Source organism: Zonotrichia albicollis, chromosome 14 (genome assembly GCF_047830755.1).
Source record: "Zonotrichia albicollis isolate bZonAlb1 chromosome 14, bZonAlb1.hap1, whole genome shotgun sequence".
NCBI classification, from domain to species: Eukaryota; Metazoa; Chordata; class Aves; order Passeriformes; family Passerellidae; genus Zonotrichia; species Zonotrichia albicollis.
In genome coordinates this window covers 9,357,122-9,380,413 of record NC_133832.1, presented here as the reverse complement: position 1 = coordinate 9,380,413, position 23,292 = coordinate 9,357,122, and the positions used below count along the sequence as shown (strand labels likewise).

The 23,292-nt window shown below is 40.3% G+C and overlaps 1 protein-coding gene across 3 annotated transcripts in view; it reads left to right on the top strand.

Moving 5' to 3' along the window:
* Window positions 1-244: 244 nt before the first annotated feature.
* The window catches only part of TMEM164 (transmembrane protein 164), a 34,355-nt gene continuing 11,307 nt past the window's right edge, over window positions 245-23,292 (top strand). Inside the window, exons 1-5 of one of the 3 annotated variants that reach the window (XM_074551531.1) lie at window positions 245-498; window positions 706-1,267; window positions 12,698-12,747; window positions 14,269-14,335; window positions 20,119-20,197. In XM_074551531.1, the coding sequence (XP_074407632.1) occupies window positions 902-1,267; window positions 12,698-12,747; window positions 14,269-14,335; window positions 20,119-20,197 (562 nt within the window). In that variant the 5' untranslated portion in view covers window positions 245-498; window positions 706-901. Of the gene's footprint in view, window positions 577-705; window positions 1,268-12,697; window positions 12,748-14,268; window positions 14,336-20,118; window positions 20,198-23,292 lie in introns of all 3 variants that reach the window. The other 2 variants (XM_074551530.1, XM_074551532.1) reach the window with 2 other exon arrangements.

Below are 23,292 nucleotides of genomic sequence, written 5' to 3'. Positions count from 1 at the left end.
GGACGGCGCTGACGGGCGTGCAGAGCTGTGCCCGGTCCTTGCCGCCCTCCCCGCCGGTGGCACTGAGGGGGCGAGGAGGAGGAGGAGGAGGAAGGGGGGCGGCCGGGCGAAATCAGCGGCAACAGGCGGGAGGGACCGGGCACGGGGAGCGCGCACCCGCCGAGGGAGCGGCGGCGGAGGGAGGCGGTGGGGAGCGGAGGGAGGCGGTGGGGAGCGGAGGGAGGCGGGCGCAGCCGTGCGGGAGGGAGGAGCGGGCGGCCGGGCGCAGCCAATTCGGGGGACTCGTCCATTTTTCGGCGTGAGTCAGGCACGTCGGTGGGGTGATGCTGCGGCGCCGGGCAAGGGCCGGGCCAGCCGCGGGGAGCGGCCCGCCCGCTCGGGCCCGGAGTCTCGGCCGTGCCGCCGAGCGCAGCGGTGCTTCCTCCTTCCCGTGCCTCGCCGGCGCCATGGCCGGGGGCGCCGGGCCTGCCGCTCCCTGACACCCGCCCGCCCGCGGAGGTACCGCGCCCGCGGATGCGGGGGCCGCGCAGGGACGGCGGGGCGGGCTGAGGGGGCTGCAGACGGCGCTGGCCGCGGGTAAGGGCAGCTCAGACCGGGGAGGGAAGGGCGAGAGGCGGGCGGCAGAGCCGGCGGGGAGAGGAGGGTCCCGGGGCGCGGGTCTGGAGCTGGCGGGCTCCGTGCAGCTGCGGCCTCTGCTCCCCTCAGGCTGCTGCGTGCAGGACTCTCCGGGCAGCGGAAGGGAAGGGAAGAGGTGTCCGTGCCCCGAGCGGCGCTGCCCGCTTCTCACGGAGCCTCGCAAGGAAGGGCTGCAGCGGCAGCGTTTCGTGCTTCGTCAGCCCGGCGGTGTTTTGGCTTTGACTCCGTCTTGCTCCTACCTGCTCCTGGAGAAGAGGTCCCCGCCATGTCTCGCTACAGCCTCCACAACCTCCTGGACTGGATGTACGGCGGGGTGGACCCCAGCTTTGCCGGCAATGGAGGGCCGGAATGCGCCGCCTTTCTCTCCGGCCAGCAGCGCCTGCTGGAGAGTTTGGTGTTCCTCAGTGTGGGCACCGTGGAGATCCTCGTGTCCCTGTGGAAGCTGAGGCAGCAGCACGTCCAGGAGCTGGAGAATCTGCTGCAGCAGCCCCAGACGAAGCGGGAGAGCCTGGGCAAGAACGTGCTGCTGGTGCTGCTCTGCCTCATCTTTGGGCTGGAGGTGGGGTTCAAGTTCGCCACCAGGACTGTCATTTACCTCCTGAATCCCTGCCACGTGGTCACCATGATGCAGGTAAGGCTCGTGCAGGGTCACCTGGAAGTTTGCTTTTGTGATGTACTTGCAAAACAGTATATTCCCCCCCCATAGCTGGTTTGTGGAACAAAAGTGCCTAGCAAAAATACAAATGCCAAGAATGGTATAAATATTTTAAAACATAGGTTTTGGGTCAATTGAATCAAAAGGTATCAAAAAACCCAAGTCAGATGAAAAGATGAGATTGTAGCTATAAATTATGTCCAGATCTCCCGTTGAAAGTGTAGATAATTAAGGCTTTCTCATCACTTGCCTTCACCTGATCCATGTTCAATAATAGAAGATGCTGTTTGCACTGACAGCAGTGCTAAAATTTGCACCAAATGTAATGAAAACAAGATTAAATGCAACACCAGCTATGTAATTTATGTGCAGCTTTTCCAAGCAAGTGCCTTCTAGGGGTGTGATTCTATTTTGTGAAGGTGTTGGAGAAACAAATTACTCATTGTGCAGATACTGTTGGTTTACCTTTCTAATTTTAGAGGCTGAATAGTAAAGAAACAGGTGTTACCTGTTTCTCATATGTGGGGTGAACAAACTGATGTGGCCTAACTGTGGATATCAGTGTGGATAATCCATTTCCTTTTATGACTTGGGGCATGGTTGTTGATGTGTAATAATTTGCTGTTTGTGTAGATTTCAAAATAATGGATACATAGACAAACTGTTACTGAATGGAGCTACCTGAAGCTTATAAGCTGTGTTTGTTAATATTTCTGTGCATGTACTTAACTATCAGTTTTGCTGAGCTTGTTATAGAGTTGTTATGAGCTTGTTGGAGATGTCAAAAATATTATTATTTTGCTAATTTTATACCCTCAGGACTGAATAGCTTAAAAAATTCAAGGTCAAGAATTAAGCAAAGAATGTCAAAAAGGCTTTTCTGAAAGTTGCCATGACAGCAATGTCTGTCTAAGATCAATAACAGATGAAAATCAGATCAATGCCATTCTGGGTCTCCTATTGCAGCATGTGAGGTGATCTGGGCAGAATAAGATCTAGCCAGTCGTTGGATTCACAGCTGGGGAGCATTTCCTAAAAGGCAGGGAAATATCTTTTCTGATTGTTCCAGTGGTTTGAGAGATGAGTTTTATTTCAAGGGCAGGGGGACAAGCTGATACAGCAATATTCAAGACTTTTACAGCAATCAATTTACAGTTCCAGAAATAAGTAGTAGGTTATGTAAATTCCTAGGCTGTGATGCAGTGTTTGCTCAGTAATTTACAGCATAGGACACTTCCTTCCCATGAAGTGATAAAGGATTGTTGTGAAATCAGCCAGTCAGTATTGGGGTGAAGGTATGCAAGGACTATGTAGAAATAATTAAAATAAATTAATATGGCCACATTTCCTTTCTAGGCAGTACACAATGATAACTGGAAAATTTTCCTATTAATTCTCTGGAAAAGAGGTGAGGCTATATTAACAGTAGGATTTGGTGAGAATTTAGTTGTCTTTATGTTATGATGTTAACAATAAGTATTCAGCTGAATGTTTCACAGACCTGGGACAGCCAGCTCTGTTCACCTCTTTCAATGGTGCCTCCTGAGAGGAGATGGAGTCTATTGGGAGTTAAGCTCTGTAGTCAGGCATTGCCATTTCTGAATCTCTTTTTGACTAATTGTGAAGTTTTAAAAATAATCCTAGCTAATTACTCACTAGAAATGGTGTTCCAGCATTTGTGAAATTGAGAGGATGAGCATATTGGCAAAATGTGGAAGTCATGCCCTTTCATCCTCAAAAAGATGCATTAGAAATAGGCTTAGGCTTAATGTAGAGAAAGAAAATAATGGCAAAACCAATGGCTTTCAGCAGACAAAGAGAGTTAGAGCCAAAGATTGTCAATGACCTTCACCAGCAGACAAGTAATGCATAGTTGGAAAACATTGTTTTCGTGGCCTGAATTTGCTGAAGGCAGCAGATTTGTAAGATGAAATATATGAAAATATATTTGCCCTTCACTTCTCTTCTTGCATTAGTGTGTACACAATGCTGCTGTGTCTAAATAATAGCATGAACAAAGTAGAAGGTGAAGAGATGAAATGTGCTACAACAATCAAGATCACTTCAAAGGGAAGCCAACAGTAGCTGTTGATAAAGGTCTCTTCTTTCACTCTGTTTTAATTTTCTTCAGCTGAGACTGTTTCACCTCAGCAACAAATACTCTGGGCTCTGAGCCAAAAATATTTGAAACTCAAAATTATGCTTCAGATTCTCCCTGCATAAAAGCAAAATTCCTGCTCTTAAAAGACCTAAGACTGAAATGAGATCAAAGTAAAATGGAAGCTAGGTCTGTGTGCATTTGGGCAGATAAAATTGTGTAATACAATGGCTGCTGAGTTTTAGAAATGAGTCTGTTCTGACCAGGTGTCTGCTTTTTGCCTATCATGCCAACCTGTGTTCAAATCTTTTCATAAGTGGAAAGAACTAGTTTGGATGTGTCATTGCTGGGATGAAGTGTTGATCAAATGAATGTTTTTAACTGCCTCAACAGGTCTCATGGCCAATCAGCTTCCTAGAATTTGTTGCCACCCTGTCATCTGCTGGAGTTACTAGAAGCTGTGGCACTCATTTCCTGTTCTGGGTTTTGGCTTCTTGCTTAGCTTTTGGAGGAAGAAGGGTGTTTCTTCACCAGTGAGAGAGAAATCCTTTTAGTCTTAAAAAATGATATATATTTTGTAACAAAGGTGAATGGAAACTGGTGTGGTTTCTCTGCCAGCTGTGGGGTGGGGATGGGGACTGTTTGTGCAGCAAGGGCAGAAGTCTGTGAAGGAATTCATAGTGAACTCTATCTTTACATAAAAAATGGTCTTTGTGAAAATTATTTGAATACCTTTGTTAGAAAACAAAAGCCACAAACCACTCTCCTTTTAGGACTGGCAATTTGATTGGACCAGTGCTGCTGCAGACCTGACATAAAAGGGAAATATTAAATCCCCAGGCTGTTCAAAACCTTTGCCTTTCCATTGCAGGAAACAAAAATCAGCATATGTTCAAGGAACCAGGTGTTATATTTTCAAGACATTAATCCTTTCTAATATTTTAGAGGACATAATTGTGATATTGAAATTGGCTATGTGAAGGAAATGTTTAAAGTTTCTGATTGAGCAGTGTGAGAGGGAAGATTTCCTCGAGAGCCAAGTACAGCACTATTGATTTCTTTACAAGCTTTGTGAAGGAGACCTTGAGCAGCAGCCAGGTCTTGTGCTTGTTGAGAACTCTGCACACAAGTGATGTGTCCCTGTCTGTGAGCATTGCTTTAGTGAGGTGAAAGGAAAATTTCAATCTTTGCAATGTCAAACCAAACGATTTCTAACCAATTTTCTTTATCTGTTCTGTATTCTTTAAACTATACTTGTACTAGTTTGAAAGTGACAGATCCCAAGTCAGAACTACAACTTAACAGGAAGATTAAAATAAATGCAATAGTACAAAAGCAGTGACAGGGTCAGGATACAGCCTGGCACCCTGTGGGTCAGGGTGTTGGCAGCAGTGCAGTTAAGGTGGCTGCAGAGCTCCTGCAGTGGCAGGTTCTGTTCTGTGGGTCTGTTGGAGCAGTGAGGCTGTGGAAGGGTTTAGTTTTCCTCTGAGGGTCCAGTGGTGGTGTAGATGGGATTCCTCTGGGAATCCAGTGAGAAAAGGCTGCTCTGGTGTTCCCAATCTCAGGTTATATCCAGGTAGGAATGCTTGGCTCCTCCCCCAGGGATGATGTAACTGCATCAGTCATGCACTGAGAGCCAATGGCCCCTTAATGAATGTCCCCCTGGAGGGAGGATGGGGCTTGGAGGAGATGAAAAACTCTGCCCCACCTGGTTTTAACAGCTGGCAACAGAATACATACGTTTGGTTACATCTGACATTGTAACCTAAGATGTTACTTTTCAGCCAAAACCCTTGTGTTCATGTAGCAGTTCTTTGTTTCACATTTAGTGAAGGAGCAGTTAGAGTTTATACCAAGAACTTGTTTTACATCATTTGTTCCTATACCCCCAGTTTGTAATTTGACACATAGAATTTGCAGCCTGCTATTCACAATCAAGGGAACTTAATGCAAATGAGCAAACACAGGTGTCTCTTGATGTGCTGAAGACACCCAGCTGGAGTTAACAGGCAATTAAAATTAGGTGGAGACAGGGGCCTGGGCTAAAATTAGTCTGTATTGCAAAAGAGAAACTTGTAACCAAAAAAAGAAAAAAGTAAGGAAAAAGCCATCTAAAGCAGAGGTTGTAGGTAATACTGGTAGAGTGAAGTGAGGTTAAAAGGTTCTTTCCAGCATGAATGATTATGTGATTATTATAATGCTTTTCTTTTTTAAAGGATCTTCAGTATTAAACACTGCAGGTTATGACTGACCAGTCTGTAGAAATTAAAACAGCATGTGTATAACTTTATTGAAGTATTAAGGAAGTGGCAGAAACATGACTGCAGTCTAATCCTAAAATGATAGGTATAGCCACTTGTTCTTGTAAACTGTTGTGGATTTTGAACTTGACTTTAGTATGTCTAGGCCTTCTTCCAGAATGGTGCTTTAACACCAATCTTAAAATACATTTTGTAATTCTATTTTATTCTAGAAACAGTTTTGCAAAAATAATTTCTCAATGGTGAATTTCAGCTAGTTAGTTATTGTAATTCTCATCCAGTTCTTCACTGAATTAATCCACTTCAGCCAGTTAAGGACTGACATTTGTTTGGAATAAAGAAAAGTGTGTTTGTAGGTAACATCTGTTTTGCTGAGCTATTGCTTTGGTCATTTTTTTTTAGGCAAAGAAAAGTAAATGTAAAAGGGAAGCAATAGGTGGAAAGAAGGATAGGTTTCACCTGGTGATTTTGGTCTGATGTTTGCATAAATAAAGTGAGTGCTAAGTGCATCTGCAGCTCAGTAAATACTAAATTCTGTGTTCATTATTTCCAGTTCTGGTTTCTTTAGAGACCTGGATCCTTTCTGTCCTCTGCAAAAGATGTTGCTGTTTTCTGAAACAATGGGCTGTTTTCAGAAATTACATAATAAACATAGCTTGACTGAATTCTGCATCATTTGGGAATATGTAGCAAAATATATCTAGGTAATTACTTACTTACTCCCTTTCCCCCCCTTTTAATTTGCATACATGGTTCCTATGTGCTTTGTAATATTTGGAAGAATCCGTTAAAGTGTATACATTTTTTTTATATTCTGGCTCTTCAAAACCTTGAATTAAACTTAAAGGGACACAATTTCTTATGAAAATATGTGCATTTTTCAAAGTGTAAGTCTATGAACAGAGACTTTCTTTTAAACATAAGTCCTTCTTTTTTCTTTTTCCAGCTGCAAGTTAACTTGTGATGCTTTTTCTTACAGCTGATGGCTAGAGAGGAAATTCATGCTGGTGTGTGGTGAGGAAGGGCAGATGAAGAAGAATTAAAGCACTGACAGCACCAGTGTTTCTTGGTGGCAAGGCTCATTTCTTGCAAAGGAGTGCATTTTCCTTGCAGGAGGGTGGGAGCAGCCTCAGGGACACAGGCAGGGAGTGACAGCTCAGGGAGAATCCGTCAGCTCCTGTACCCCCAGTCTGCAGGGAACCATTGGTCTGCCCTTCAGAGCACCAGGACATGCTTGGATAGCTTAAGCTGCCCCTGGTTCCCAGAACTGGCAGGTTTTTTCTTAATTGGCACTTTCACTTAATTAGTTTAATTATAAGCAATGATTTTGTTGTGTTTAAAAAACAGAATCAACTGCAGTTTAGAGGCTTTTACTGATACTGCAATTATTGGAATAATTACATATAGGACTGAGGAAAAGCTTTTCTGTGATAGCTTCAACACTGTTTATACTTTGTTTCACCATTGTGTTTACTTTTAGTGAATCCCAGCATATAGCAGAGAAATGGGAAAACATTAGTATGAGGCAAGGCAGGGTTTCTTAGCCAGAAATAAAAGTAATTTTTTGTTTAGTATAAAGAGGATAGCAAATGTGTCCTAAGTCTGTGATTCAGTTTTCTTTGTTTGAAGTGATTATGGACCAGCCTTTTTAATTTAAACAAGATTTGGCCAGTGATGCTTTATCCTAAGTTTTAGTGCAGGTGCCAGGGACCACAGGAACACGTCATGGTGTAGTGGATATTCTAGTTCAAGAACTGGAGTTAAGCCTTTGTTTTGAAGTTGCTAGAATTTGGAAATACTGATGTTCTTCAGGCTGTAATGCATTCTTAGGTAATTCTCTCATTTATTCTGAATATTCTTAGGAGAAAAGAACATAAAAAGTGGGGAGCTGACAACGGATATCTTGCTCTCTAAGCAGGAGTAGGAACTGCATTATCCAAAACTGTGGATGAAAAAGCTTACCTTTGTCTGACCCCAAATATTTACACTGAGTGTTATCATCTAAAGGCCACTAAATGAATGATTAGGTAACCAGATATTGGTTTGTTTTGATGAGATCATCACAGGTTTTAAGCAAATATCATTCAAAGTGTGACATGTGTAGTTTGAACAAGATATTAGGGAGATAAAGGCCTCTTTCTGTTTCTTTTTTCTTCTTCTGTTAAGAGTTTTTTTCCAGAACAGAACTTTCAGTGTACTCTCCAGTGTTATGATGTATTGCTGTTGGCTGCAATATATTTTTAGGATGATTTTTTTATCCTATTTGGCAGTTTCACTCATCATGTAGGTTGTTTGCTGGTAACTTAAACTGATATTTCATGAGTAGCTGCCTGAAACAGGCAAAAAAGAAATCCTACATCTCATAGGATTTCAGTGGAGTGGTGAATGAAAACAGCAGCAGTAACCACACTGGACACCTGAAATTCCAGGGACTGGGATGTCCTTCATCTCATGGTTTGCAGTCTCAGAGCCCTTGTTTGCTGGCAGTGTTGGCAGTCCCAGCTGTGGGGTTTTTCTGGAGGGGTTTTACACCAGCCACATCCCCTGCAGCACTTGGAACCCTGGCAGTGCTCACCAGGAACAAATCCTGTGCCAGGAATGTGACACCTGCAGAGTGTGATGGCTCTCAGGTTTCTGGTGGCACTAACTCAGGGTTTTCATTGAAGTGCTGGGGGTTTGTTTATTCAGATGGCCAAGTAATTAGTGTCAAGCAAATGTAAAGGTTTGTATTGTAATACTTTGTTGGTTAGTGAAATGCCAGCTTAAATGATCAGGAATACAGTGTTGTATGCTGTAGCTTTTTGTGGATTGTGGTACTATTTCATTGGTAAGAGTTGGCTGTAGTAAAATTTGGCTATTAGTTACTTCCTGGCTTGTGTTTTTAAAGAGTAAAAATTTCTGCTGTAAAATCCTACAAAATGAGCAATTTCCAACTGTGACAAGAAAAGGTGTTTGTGACTCTGGGCAGAATAGAGCAGGGCTTTTCTTCAATGGTTTTGCTTTTGTAGAAAACCAATACAAAACATCCTTTTCAGGGGGAAAACTAACAAAAGTGAATATGCATGTGACAATCTTGTTGTGAATCATGTGTCAGTGACAGAGGGAGATGCAAGTTAATCTAAATCCAGTTTAAATAAAATTTTCTTAAGAAATTGGAATTAGAATTGTTTGTTTTTTTTTTTAATTCAGCCTCTTTGTTCTTTTATCTCAGATATGTTTTTAATTGTCAGGTTTTGTTCAAGCACTGATTTAAGAATGGGGAATGAAGTAACCCACTACTGGTGAAGGGCTGGTGCAGATAGTAGTTAGAGAAAAAGGAAAAGTAACTTCAGTGACCTCTAGTGAGGTGTAACTTCAGTAACCTCAGTTCCTAGGGTGTGATAGCTAATGCCAATGCACTCATAGAAGGACCTGAGACATTTGTTAATAATTAATCCTGAACTATGACAAGTCTAGAAATCTTTCACCTAAGACTCTAAAAGGGAAGAAGGTGAAGATGGGTTTGCTGATTGAACAAACTAAGCCTGTGGAAGGGGAGGCTAACCTAGAATGTCCCAGTGGACATGGATCATGTACTTTAGATTGTAGAGGATGGATTCAGGTTCCATCCCTGGGCAGAACTGGGAAGCTGGGGATGGAACTTGGGACTGGCAGCTCCTTCCAGAATCTGCTTTATGTGACACATAAACTGCTTTTATTGTAGTATTTCTTAATGCTCTGTCAGCAGTCTTGCTTTGAATCATGAGTGTCCTTGGCACCAGATTAACAGAGAACAGATGAATCCCTGAACCTGTCTGACAGCTGCACTGAGGCAGCAGTGGTTTTAGCTAAAATGTTAAATACATTCAACGTGCTCCTATTTAGCAAGTAGAATGTAACATCTTTTGGTATCTTTTTTCCCAGATTTAGCAGTCTGAACTTGTCAAACCACAGATATGATTTTTATTTTTTAATTTATTATTTTTCAATCTAGCAGTACAGTTAAATGTAAAATAGGAAACCAGCTATGTTTGATGGCTTGTGCACTTTTTTCCACCTTTTTAAACTGGTGCACTTACCCACTGCAAACTCTAAAATGCACTTCTTCATGCCAGAAACATTTCCCAAGGGGATGGATGATTGTACTTATAGTCTTGCAAAGTGACAGAATAGTGACAGAATTTCTGATTTTTCGTTTCATCTGGGTCCTCAAGGTTGAAATGAACTTCTGTGGATTAAGCAGAGTGAGGAGATTCTCTGCAATTTACTGCCTGAGAACAGTTGTAGAATCTTCTGGTGCTTCTGCTTCTTCAGCCATCCTGACTCTCAGTATTGTCCCCATCTAGGACTTCTTATCTTTGCATTTCCTGAGTGCCACACATGATTTTGTACTTCCTTCTTCTCTTGCACCCATTAGCCTCAGTCTTTTACAGATATTAATCTCTGGGTGGAAAATGTTTTGTAACTTTTTTTTTTGAGCGTGGGAAGGGAAAGGCAGTGGTCAGAACTATGTTCATAATCCACTCTATCAGACAATGTATATTTTGTAGTTAATTTTTCCCATCCAAAATAGCTAATTTTGTCTATTTTGGGCTAATTCTTTTGTTCTTATGGGCTTGTCTGCTGTGAACTGTGTATTGAAGACTGCTGATACTCTGAGCTGAGTAATGACACTTTTTATACAGATCTTTGAAAAATCAGATGTAAGTGTGTCCTTTCAAATTTCCCTTTAAGAAGTTGAGATCTGTTTATCATGGCAAGTATCTACATATGTAGAGAGAAAGTGTTGATATTAAGCTGCTAAAGCTGAAGCATTTGAAAATATCTTCCATGATCCTAAACTTTTAGCATAAAAATTCTGGTAATAAAAATTCTGGTAATGATCTCTCTGTTGCCTTGAAAAATGGAAGCCAGGCTTGTTTTCTGAAAGATTCCTTTAAAAGAGGGATTTTCATGCTTAAAAAAGTTAAATATTTGGTTTTCCCCTTATCAGGGTCTGAAACTGTTTCTTTCAGTGGAGTTGAAGTAAAAATAATCAGCTGTGATTCGTGTTCTCTTCTTTGCCTGTCTCCATGGCAGTGAAGTGATTTAAATTGGTGTGTCCATCTCAGTCCTTGTAACACTGCCATCCTTTTAAATGGGAGCTGTTTTAGTCCTCAGTGCTGGACTCAGGCAGTGCTCAGACTCAGACTGCAGCTTCTGCTCTACCATGCAGTAGTTGGAGTACTCTGCAGGGTGTTAGAAAAAGAAGGGTCTAATGGCATTGAGACATATTTATTGTTTGTTTATTTTGTGCATACAGAGAAGAAAATAAATTTATAGGGTTGAGATTTTTTAATTTGTTTTTTTTTTTTTTTGTTTTGTTTTGTTCTTTTTTAATATGTAGGAGATAAAAAGAAATTGAATTCTCCCTTGGAAGAGCAGAATTTATTTCATGGAAGTATTAACCATGCTTCAGCAGTAACATAAATCTCCTGTCAGATTTCTGAATTTAAGTAAATGATAAAATAATCAAATTTAAAACTCCAGATGAACTGATGAGTCTCTGGATATCATATCTCTGTTTGCTAACATACAACATGAAGAGTTTAAGAAGTTTGACTCTGCACACAGGTTGCATGTGAGAAAATACTTTTCACAGAAGAGCTGTACAAGTTATTTATGGTCCCCAAAGAGGGGAATATATAGTCCACAATTCAAGGAACTTTAATTAGTAAACAAAGTTTATTCCAAAATATGCAACAATGGAATAATGCAGCATAATGAGTGTTAGATACTTTTCCCAGAAGCTGTACTGGTCTTGCATGCAAGGTGATATACAGAGCTCTCATAAGATTTTTCTGGCATGTACTTTTTTCTTCTTTGTTTCCCTTAGCACAGGAAAACATCCATTAGTGATTCTAATCATGAACCTGTTGTGTTCTCTTCCTCCTCAACCTGCCCTAATGAGTTGAAATTGCTTGCTTTTTAAATGCAAGACTTCAGAGAAACTGATTGGATTTTAACAGTATTCACTGAGAAAATGTCTTGAGGTAGATTCCATTAAATTTAATTGCTGCCTCTCTTACTCTGCCTTTGTTAGAGTGTTGCATGACTTGGGAAAAACAATTTGAGTGTGTGCTGTGTTCTAAGCTGTTGTTGAGACTTGAATGGCACATACCAGATGTCTGTCTATTGGGAACTTGACCTGCCAATAAAATATTTGGAATGTGTACATTGATTTGTATAGTAATGACAGGAGGCCCCTTGTGTATGAAAGGGCTCAGTAGGATGATCCAAATTTGAACATTTCTTCTATTGCTGCAAGTGCATGGTCTGGTAGTGATTCATTTCAGTATCCATTGGAGGCCTCCTCCTAACCCTGCAATGCTTGAAAGAAACACATTTGGTGAATTGTCCAATCTGATATCACAAAGCAGACATACTCTCCAGTGTTCTCATTCAGTTCAGTGATAATCTGTTTTGTTGGTTGTCAGTGAAATAAGGTATTGTGAGTTTATTTTAGGAACAGCAGTAAAAACTGAGATCCATATTTTGCTGAAATACTGAACAGTAAACCAGAGTTTCTTTTTTGCAGTAGTGGGCAACATAAAAAAAAAGAATTTTTATTACTGAATCTTTATGTAGTAATGTCCTCATATCTAGAGCAAGACTTGTTTATATGAAGTTACTGTGTGAGGTTTTGGCACTGGTGAAGGGAAGGACAATGGTGATGTTGTAAATGCTGATATTTAGCACAGCAAGGACTCAACTGATTTGTGATACAGTAATCTGGTTCATGAGAGACCTTTTAGAATGCCAATAGTAACTGGCTAGAATTTGACTGGTTTCATAGGCACTGTCAGAAGCTGAACCCTCAGTGCTGCTCCTACTGTTTAAATCTTTTTTATATAAGTAGTGGGAAACCTTTTATTTGTTAAAGACTTTCAATCCTTTCCAGCTCGGCTGTAAAACACGTCTTCTGGCAAGAAATTATTTGTGACATACAGAACTGAGTAGGAAAGATTTAGAAAATGGATTCTAAAAGAGGTCACTGTCATTAATTTAAATTTGTTTCTAACGTTTCAGATTTTTCTTCTTGCCTGTCCCCCGTGTCGGACTGCAATGATTCTCTTCAGGTATTACCTCTTCCTTACTGTATTTCTGTCCACCTGCACAATGCATTTTAGAAGTTAATTTATAAAATATGAAGGCATATCAGCTGGATTAAAAAATGACACTTTGAGAAGGGTCAGGGCTTAAATCAGGGTGTTGGGTCCCTTATGCTTGCTTCTTTTGTGGTGGTGGGATTGGCCTTGCTGATAAACAGGAATTAGCTCAGTAACAGTGGATTAATGCAGATTAATGTATGAGCTACTATAATTTGTGTCATTTTTACCATCCTCAGTAGAAATTGTAACTGGGCCTTGCTGGAAGCTGTGCAGGCAGTCTGGGTCTGATTTCAAAATTTTGGATAGGTAAAGTTAAATAGACAAAGCAAATTCTCTCTGGCTTGGTTGGGTATTTCTCAGATCTGTGCAGTCTTTTCTAAAAGCCGCCTGTTGTTACTGACTCCTGCAGCAGCAGAGCCCAGGGTGCAGCTGAGGGTGCAGCTGAGGGTGCTGAGGGGAGGGTCAGGCATTTCCTGGGCACTGGCTGAAGCTGCCATTGTGGCATTAAACTCTGCTCTCCCTTGGCTTAGTGTAGGCAAAAATGGTGCTGGGGGAATGCCTTAGACAGTCCTCCTGCAGCTTTTCCCTGCTGTTCCTTATTTCTGCAGGGATTATGCTGAAAAAGACTCTGTATTAGCATTTCTGTCTTGGAGAGTGTGAAAAGTATGTCTGCTGTCCAGGAAGTCTTTGCTAAAGACCAGTTGTAAAGCAAAGGCCACAATATTTGTTGTTTTTCAGAATGAGTATATCTATTTTCTAACACCCTGACAGCATATAAATTATATTTGAAAATCTATTTTAAAATTGTAGTACCTTTTCCTCCCTGAAGTTACTTTTAAATTCCTAGGAGTTTGAAAGACAGTGATGGGAGACAGTTTATTCTTTTGTTTGTGTCTGATGTAAAATAAACTGAAACAGTTCTGATACCAATTTTCTGTTCCTGTGATCCAACAGCAGTTCAGAAGAAAGATGGCTGAAAGCTGTACAAATTATGGAGTATAATACTTTCCTGCATTATGCTTTGCTTAGGACTTGCTGTTGCATTTTGGTAAATGTAATTATTTTATTTAAGGAACTTCTTTCAAATTCTTAAAGCTTCTTTGAAGCTGTGCATGCACAGCATTAAAGAGGAGTAAAACCCTTTATCAGAGATGCTATATTAAGCTCTGCAAGACAAGTGAACAGCAGAATTCCAACTATTTAGCAGCTTGCATCATGAACAGGATTATGGGCAGCCCAGGCTTTCTAGGAATCCAAAGCTCATTATAGAAAGCAGTCCTACTTTAGGAAATTCTTTAAGTGTGTATTTAAAGATAGAGTTTTGTCCAGTTTTATTGCATTTAACAGTGACTTAATTAAAATTCAAGCCTAAATAATTTTTTAAGTGTCTTGCTCTTTTATTGAAGAGATACAACATAAAAGACATGAAAATAATATTATTTCATTTTATTTCCATGTGTGAAAATAATATCTCATCTTTTTTCTAAGGTTGCAGATGCATATGCTGAATGGGGCCCTCTTAGCATTGCTGTTTCCTGTTGTTAATACACGCCTGGTGAGTGTGCTGTGGGTTTCCTTCTCCTTTTGATTCCTTTCTAAAAGGTTATCTTTGGAGAGATGTCAGATGTTTGCTTTGCTGGGCCTTTTAGAGTTCATTTAACCAGGCTGTAGACTCCTGGTCACTACAGTGGAGCCAAAATAGCAATCTTGGATTTTGGGATGTTTATAACGTGGTCTGAGAAGACAGCACTGCTGTATTGAGTGTTAGCTCCATTCTAGCCACTCATGGAGGGAAAATGTGGTGGCTTTGAAAGAGCCTTTCACAGGTTACCCTTGTGGCCTGTGGTCAAAATTCAGTTTCAGACATTTCAAGCTCTGTAAATGTAAGATTCCTCAGGCCTGGAAAATGCCAAATGTTGTTGCTGGCTGTCATTCCCTCTCCCCCAACATTAGGCACAGCAGATTTTTTTTTTCCCGTACAAGTTTTCAAATCTGCTGTAAAACTTCACTCTCCTGGGCAAAAGATTAGCCTGTTGGCATTCCTAGTGAGATTCTTAAACCCTTTGAGATTTAAAGGTAAAGAAAAGCTGTTTTGAGTGTGAGTTGAATGAAGTAGTTTTGAGGATTATTTTAAGAGCTGTTCTCCATGCATATGTAGAGGGGGTGTATACCTATGTATGACTAGATACTTCTAATTTTTTTCATATGATTTATCTGCAAAAATCTGTTGTTGCAGCTATTTTAAAGTCTGTTTTAAGACAGATATGAGTACTTTATATTTAAGCAAACTACATCCATAATAAAGGGTAAATTAATATTATTACCAAAATGGTTGTGGGCTTCAGACTTCATTTCAGATTTTGTTGGTGGATCTCCACTTGCAAGTCTTGACTGTCTAAATAAGATGGAGTATAAACTTATGCTTATGTGCAGTTTGCAATTACATTTTATTAAAACTTGATACCATTGAAGAGGCAACAAATTAAGAAAGCAAATGTTCTTTTCCTGATAAGTAAAACTCTTATTTTATATTTAAAACCATCTAGTTTTTAAGTATATATAATCTTAGGCATGACAGCTTTGGTCTGGGTAACCTAAATAAAAAAATGTTTAAGTGTTTAATAAATTATCAGCTTGTATTTTCTCTGCCATTATCACAGGTCTCATTTATATTAGGGCAGTGGTGATTAAACAAGAAAGATACAGACTACTTATAAAACTGTTTCTGTAATTTGGAACAGAGTAGCTAAAAGATACTGTCCAAAAGTAAATATTTTTGGAATAATTACAACTTAAGATATTTTTGGCCTAACTGCTGCTTGCCAGGCTTTTCACTTTTCCATGTTTCTTCTGGCACAGGACACGTGGGTGATGTTGTTCAGCACTGCCTTGATCAGACTCTCTCATGGCAGACACACATTCTGCTCCACAGCTCTCACTGTGGTTTTAACACCAACATTGTCCCAAAACAGGAAATGTCTCCTAAAACCTAGTAGGAATTAAAAAAATAAAAAACCTCAATTTTTTTCTAAGCTGGCTGCTCTGGTTTTTTAACACTTAAGTGAAAAACTTTTGATTCAGTCATTCAGAATGAGAGACAGTCATTGCTTCAGCAGATGATGGATGCTTTAGTGGGTATCAGGATTTGGGTTGTGTTAATTTGTTCAAAGTAATTTCCAGAACACCTCTTACATTTTGTGGCAGAGACTGTTAGGGTCATGTGTTTTTGCTAGCAATTACATTACTTAATGAAATGCAAATGTCTTTTTGTAAATATGCTTCACTGTTCAGTTAATGCTTCACTGTTCAGTTGTCCTGAAGTGGAAGCTTCTGACATAATTTCATGGTTTCCATTTTCTTGTAATGCATCTCTTAATTTTTTTTTGTTGTTTTTTTAGAACCTCAGTAATTTCAAAATTCTTTTAAAATAATAGTATATTGCCAGTGACAATGGAGAGTTGACATATTCACTGGAACTACAGTAGAAAGTTTCTACCTTCTGTTATTTTAATCTTTCAGTCAGACTATGCTAAACAATGCAGTTAAAAATCTTGTTGGACTATAACAGGCACCTGGGATGGTGTTCAAAAAATGTAGTCTGAAAGGTGAGGTCAGTCTATTCTGTTTTTTCCAAGAAAACATTTTCCTGCCTTGGCATGAGGTTGAGATGCCAACAGTTAACAGACTTAGGCAACAGATGCACCCACTTGTATTTGTTTGGCACCCAAATATTGCAGTTCTTTGCTACCTTATTTACCATGTGCTGATGAAATTAAACTCTGTGCTTTGGGATAGACATTGGATAAAAAGATAAAACTGTTTCTTGTCCAGTCACTGCTTTTGTGAGTTCTTCTTGTCCCTTCAGAAATAAAGAAGATGCTGAGGGCATTGGCTTGTTAAGCTCCCAAAAGGGATCCAGCAAGGCATAAGAGGATACACAGGAGTAGAAAGATTTCTTTTTACTCTGTATTTATATTCTGTGGCACACAGTGTAGGTCCTGATAACCTCACTGTGCATGTAAATTCATTTGACTGCCACAAAAATTCAGACTGTTTGGACAGTAACTGGGTCTGCTGGAGCTTTCATGTTGTATTACTCAAATTTTAAAGAATGTCTTTCCACTGGTTTCAAAGTGGGGATTTTTTGCAAGCTGATGTCCTGAAAATGTTCATATAGATAAAGTAAAAAACAGGACATGTCCCAAAAATGTTGGATACATGGGTATCGGCTCACATGGCTGAGATGGTGCAGTTTTAATGTTTCCAGAAGCTGCTGTATTCTATTATTAGAACTATTTGGCCTGAGAGATTCACATTCTAAACCTGTGTTAGGAGTAGAGTCACAGTCTGAGCAGGACTTTGAGTATATTCTGTGTATGCTCCAATCATTGGCTGCTGTATTGCTGCTGATTGTTGGAATAATTCACTGCACTCAGTGGTTGGCCTGTAATGGCTGTGCCTGCACAGCAGAATGGAATAGGTTTGGTAGCACATTGTCATCTCTAAACTGGCTTAATCTGATTGGCACAGGGAAAACAACAGGAGCAGTGGGGGCTGTTGAGAGATGGTGGCTGGGAGGTGATAAAGCCAAAGTTTGTGCATATTTGGGCACATGTACATGCTGTGTGCATGAAAATGGTATGAGTGTGTCATTTACTGATAATGTCTAAGAAGGTGGCTGGTACGGTACAGTTTGGTGTTTTTTAGGCTGTTCTGGGTGTCCTACAGGAAAGACCAGAATCTGAGAGCTGAGTCCCTTCTATTCCTTTTCTGCCACAGTCTGCAGTCTTTGTAGAGAATGATGGAGGAGGTGCTCTTGCACAGTGCAGTGCTTGAGCCAGGGTATAAATAATTAACAGAGAGTGGAGTGCTATTGTCAGAAACCAGAGCAAAGTGTCAACCCGTGGGCCTACTGAAAACCAGCTGCTGTGTCTGAGTGTTTAATCTAAATCAGTATTATGTCCATACTCTCTTGGGGTGAACTCAAAATATCTGACTTCTGAGCTCCACTCAACTGCTGCCTTGAAGAGATTTTTCTAAAGCTGAATTCAGTGCATGGAAAGATCTCATTGTGCTCTTTGGGCAGTAGCTGGTTTAAGTTAGAACATGAAGTCTTACTTGTTTTCACAAAGAGATTCTTGAAATCCTTGATTGATGGGCGATCCCTTGTGCCTTGTCTTCATTTCCAGTTTCTCCTCACATGTGAGAGGTTCTTATGCTTTTATTGATAAAACTGTTTATAGACAAGGCACAAGATGCAGGTGAGTTAGTTGCTCAGTGCAGCTTGCTTTTTGTGTTTGTTGTAGCCTGGCTGTACAACTTGAGTGCTTGGTTGTACAGCAACTCTGCAGCTCTACAGCAGGAAATGCACTTGCAGAATCAGCCAGGCTTCAGAACAAGCCGTCTTTTACAGTGGGAAAAAGATGTTTTGTTTTACACACAAAAAAATACTGTCAGCACTAGTGCAGCATAACAACTGTTACTCTGTTCTCAGGAGTGTCCCAGCACAGTGTTTGTGTAACAGATCCTCACAACTCCACGGCTGTGGAAGCCCTTTTGACACCACAGATAAATGGAGAATGCTCCTTGGCAGGAGTGAGTGCCTCATGTTGTGGTGTTTATATCAGCAGCAATTGTTTCTGAAGTGGGAGAGGTACAGTTTTTTCTCCAGTTAGGATTTCTGCTTTAGCCTCATCTCAAATAATTTTAATTCCCTCACTTTGCTCTCTGACTTGAAGGACAGTAGGAAAGGTTCAGATTTAGGAAACCCCACAATTTTCATGAAGTTCTTGCTTTTGCATAGTTACCTTGCTTGTGTCTGTTTTGGTACAGAATACTTGGAATGAAATAACCCAACAGATTGTACGGGAGGGCTGGTTCAGCTGGCTGAGCACCTTGGAGGGTGCCATCAGGACACAAACAGTGTCCAGTGGGTGAATGCCAGGACTAGCAAAATCCAGTTGTTGTTTTAGAATCTTCTACGTTCAAAATAGGATACAAGAACTGTAGTTGAATTTAAAAGATCACTGTAATTTACCAACTGTTAGACTGGTTAGCAAGAAAATCAAACTCTCTTTCAACCTCTCTTCTGTTGATGTAGAAATTTCTGTAATGTTTCAGTTTCAAGGCTGTGACTTCAGTGTCTCAGAAGAGTCACAGAAAAGGAAGGCTTTTCTCCCCACTCCCTGCTTCCCAACACACAAGCCACAGTGGTAGGTCCTGTCTGAATTCTTCTGGCTGGAAAATGACAGAATGAGTCTGCATTTGAACCAAGGTTTTTCATTATTCCCATGACATTTCATACTTGTGGTATTGTCCAATTTTCAATTCAGAAAAATAATGCAACAGTGTGGCTTTTCAGCTCTGTAAGTCAGATGCAGGAAAAAGCTGAATTCTGAATTTTTGAGTGTTTTCTACTACTGTTCAGTTTTAAATGTGCTGCTTTAGTGTAATAAATAGATATAGGCTAAGGTACTTATAGATGGGAGTAACTTTCAAATACAGTGCATCCCCTTTTCTAAGTGATAAAGAGCTAGAAATAGTTGGGTCTGGATTAGGAGGCTCAAACACTGAGATATGGTTGAAGTTATTTTTAGTATTATTTTAGGTGTCTGACTTCTTAGAAGAGAAGTTGCACTCATTCAAATAAACACACAAATTACTAATTGTAATTTCCCAAAAGTTGGCAGCTGGTGAGAAATACCTGATTTACTATTAAGTGGTAACTTGCTTAAACATAATTTGCAGCTTGTCTTTAAAACCAATAAATGACTGGTCATTTTATATTTTAATTTATATTTGGTCAAGCTTAGCAGTTCTGTACATGCATGAGGGTTGCTTTAAATCAGGTCTTCTGATTTTTTTGCACAGGCCGCCTCTTACATTACTTTTATATATATATTTACATACTTTTATATATAAAAGACCTCATTTATGGAATTCTCTCACAAGGTGGCGAGTATCTTCTCTTTCTAAAAATACTTCTATGCTGTGGGGGTGTGCATAATTTCTGATTTAATTATTTAAGTGGTTTGCATTGTTATTGGTAATTCATGCTAGCAAAGAAAGGGAAAGAGCACCCTTATGTTAGTCCTCCTTTGTTGTGCTTCTGGCTAATTTTGGGAATTACCTACTGGAAGTGCTGTGTTTGTGTTAAGGGGGATGGAATGGGCACAGTCAGCTGCACTTTCATGGCACTGACCATTAATGTTTGTTATTATACATAGGTGATAAAATAACTGAACTGAAAGCATTGTCATGGGTTGGAAAGAGAATTGTTCCTTGGAAATTGGTTGTTAATAATGAAAAATACTTACAAATATTTTCCTTATTCCACAGCTTCCATTTGAAACAGAGATTTATTACATCCAGCATGTGATGCTCTATGTTGTGCCCATCTATCTGCTGCACAAAGGAGGTAGGTAGGCATTTACTCCCTGTGGATTGAGCTGGTCCTAGGGAATGAAAACACTGTGCTTACTGCATAACAACAGTTTTATTCTTACACTTTTTAAACCAATTTTCTCTGTTTTTCATTTATAGTTCCTGATGTTCTAGTGTTCTAATGTTGGAGTTTTAACCCAGGTAATGGGTTGTGTCAGGCACTAAACAAAAAAATTTAAAAATGGTCATTTCTTTTGCCTGAAGGAGTATTTAGAATGTATTTGTACAATGTGCATTGTCTTCTTGAGCGGCATCTCTGCCATCTTGCAATATTCTCAGTTGTTGGTGGGATGTATTTGTAAGATTTTTGCCTTCTTGGATGTCTCTTAAGAATTACTGAACTCAAAATAAGCTAAAAAAAAAAAATAGTTGTCTAGTTAGATAAATCCCAGAAATTCTGAAGCTCCAGTGGAATGTAGTGACATGTATCACTGAAATGAACTAGATTGCTTATCTTTTCCAACAATATTGCTGTCTTGCATTCACTTGTGCCATAACAGCTCAGTAAGTCTGGGAATCCTAAATTGTTCCCCTGGCCAGTGATTTTTCCAGCTGTGGATTCTCAAAGGGAATGCACTGTACATTCAGCTGGTGTGGTGCTCTGCCCCCCTCTAGTGCTGACATGCCTCTAGCTGCATTTTCTGGCAGAGCTGGATTGCTCCATCCAGGAAATGAAATATGATCATTTGTGTCCACATGTTCAGTAGCCTTTCATGAAAGCCCTGAGGATGTGATGTCAAGCAATGGGATGCAGTCAGGCTCTTCCTTCCTGCTGAATCCATTGTGTTTTATACCAGTGGTCACAAAATCCTTCACCCTATTTCACTGTAACCTTTGTGTTGCACTGATTGCACTGTGACCTGCTGAGTGAAATTAAGAAAAGTTATTCAAAGGAAAAGTGAAGTCTTGTACTTAAAAAGATGATTCTGTTTCTTTTTTTTTTTATCAGGGAAATATGCTGTCCATGTTTTAATTTTAATGCACCCTTGATAGCCTAAAATTCTGGCAAATAATGCCAAAGTGCAGGGTAGTTGTAGGAGTTACACAAACTCATAATCTTTGCAGGAGGAGGGTGAGGAGCAGGGGGCAGAAAACGTCAGCAGCCATGGAGTGAACTGTAGGTAGTGACAAAGCTCTTGTGATGTCAATAAATCACTTGGTGGCCTTGGAGTTCCCATCTGAGGTCACTTTAAGAGTCCTTTGCTTTAAAAAGTCTTGGCCTTGGATGATGCTTGATGTGTTCTTTTAAGAACACTTTTGGAGGTTTGGCTTTTTGTTTGTTTTGCAGTAGAGGTTCTCAGGGTTCTTCAGGACCTGGGACTGACAAGAACTGGATTTGCAGTGTGAAGGGTTTGATGTTGGACACTTGTCACCCTGGCTCAGTGTCCTGAACCCCTGCCCTGTGTTTATGTACAGGTATTTGCTGCCATCTAACGTTCACGTGATGGCAGTGGAATTGCTGAAAGAACTGTGTTGGCTGAACCTGACAATTGAGATTGCTCTGGGCTGTTTAACTAAAAACTGCTCCATTTCTTATCCACTTGGCTCCTCGTCACCTGACTGGCTGTAATTAACAAAACACCCATGAACTTCTGCCACAGGTGACATAATGGATCATTTTTGGTGGAAAAAATATGTAGCCTAAAATATTTGTTAATGTTAATTCTGTAATTTCACTAGCACCTCTGTTTAAGTACCTTCTGAGTAGGTCACACAGGCCTTTGTCATGAGTTCTGTATCTCGTGAAAATTGCTTTTTCATCACTGACATTGATCAGCATGAAGCTTGATTTCAGTATTGTAAATAGAAATTTCCATCAGTGAATCTGTAGATTATGATTGAGAGAAGTAATCGAAGGGTAGAAGATTGAAAAAAAATGAAAAGGAACGGATTGTATTTGGAAAAATATACTACTTCAGTTTTATTGAGAATCTGACTAAATTACTGGTGACCTTGATAGGATCCAAATGTTTCTCAAAGATTGGGTGAGCAGAACACCTGAAGCAGAGTGGATTTCAGGCTCAGGCTATAGAGAACTGCACCCTCAAGTTTGCTTGCAATACTTGAGATATTGCACCAGCCATGCACACACATCCAACTGCCTGCTGAAGTGTTTCCTCTTTGAAAGGAAACTGGTGACAGTAAGCAAGGGCTGTAGTAATTTATTTTCTGTCTTTTCCTGCTGCTTATTACAGTGGTGCAGACTGGTCATGCTGCACTGGCAACCTTCATGTCCTTCCTGACCCTGTAAGAGCGGGGCTTTGCCACACTCAGCAGCAGGTGGATGAGAAAAGGAGTTTGGAGCTCAGCATTCAGTGTTGCACAGGGAACTCACTGGAGCTGAAGGACATGGATCCCTTTTGGGGATTAAAAACTCCTCTTCCCTCTCACTCCTCTCTGTACTGAGGGAATATAAATTTCCATACTTCCCTTTCTTAATATATTTTCTTCCTAAGTGCATATATGCATGTATACATAGCATGCATAGACAAATTAAATGCTTTTACACCGTGGCTCATCTTTCTTGGCAGCACTAAGAGGCTCTCATGCAAAATAGATGTAGTGTGGATGTAGCAAGCCAGCACACAAGATTCCTACCCCAAGTCAGTTCTTACATAAAGTGTATCTGTAGTTGGCACTTGTATTTCACTGGATGAATCTCACCTTGTGTCACCTGCCTCCCAACATTGCAGTATGCATCTGAGCAGGACACAGCATTCCAGAAACTGCTGGAGCATTTGAACCAGACCTGGCAGGTCACTGTTTTCTCTTGTCCTTAAAAAGTGAGAGACCTTCAGTGGGGTCAGGACAGCTAAGTTCTTAAACTGTGTATTCTTAAGATAACAAAAAGAAATCTAGCTTGCACTACTTCAGGTTTAGAGACTGATGATGATGGCTCTTGTTTCTGACTCTCTTAAGCTTGTTTGGTTAGGTTCTGCAATGGATTTGACAAGGTCAGGTGTGCACCTTATTTCAGAACATCAAATCATATTGAAAGTTAATCAAGGTGGAATTGTTATTTCCTTAGTGCAGTGATCAAATGATATTCTAAATTACATTATTCCACAG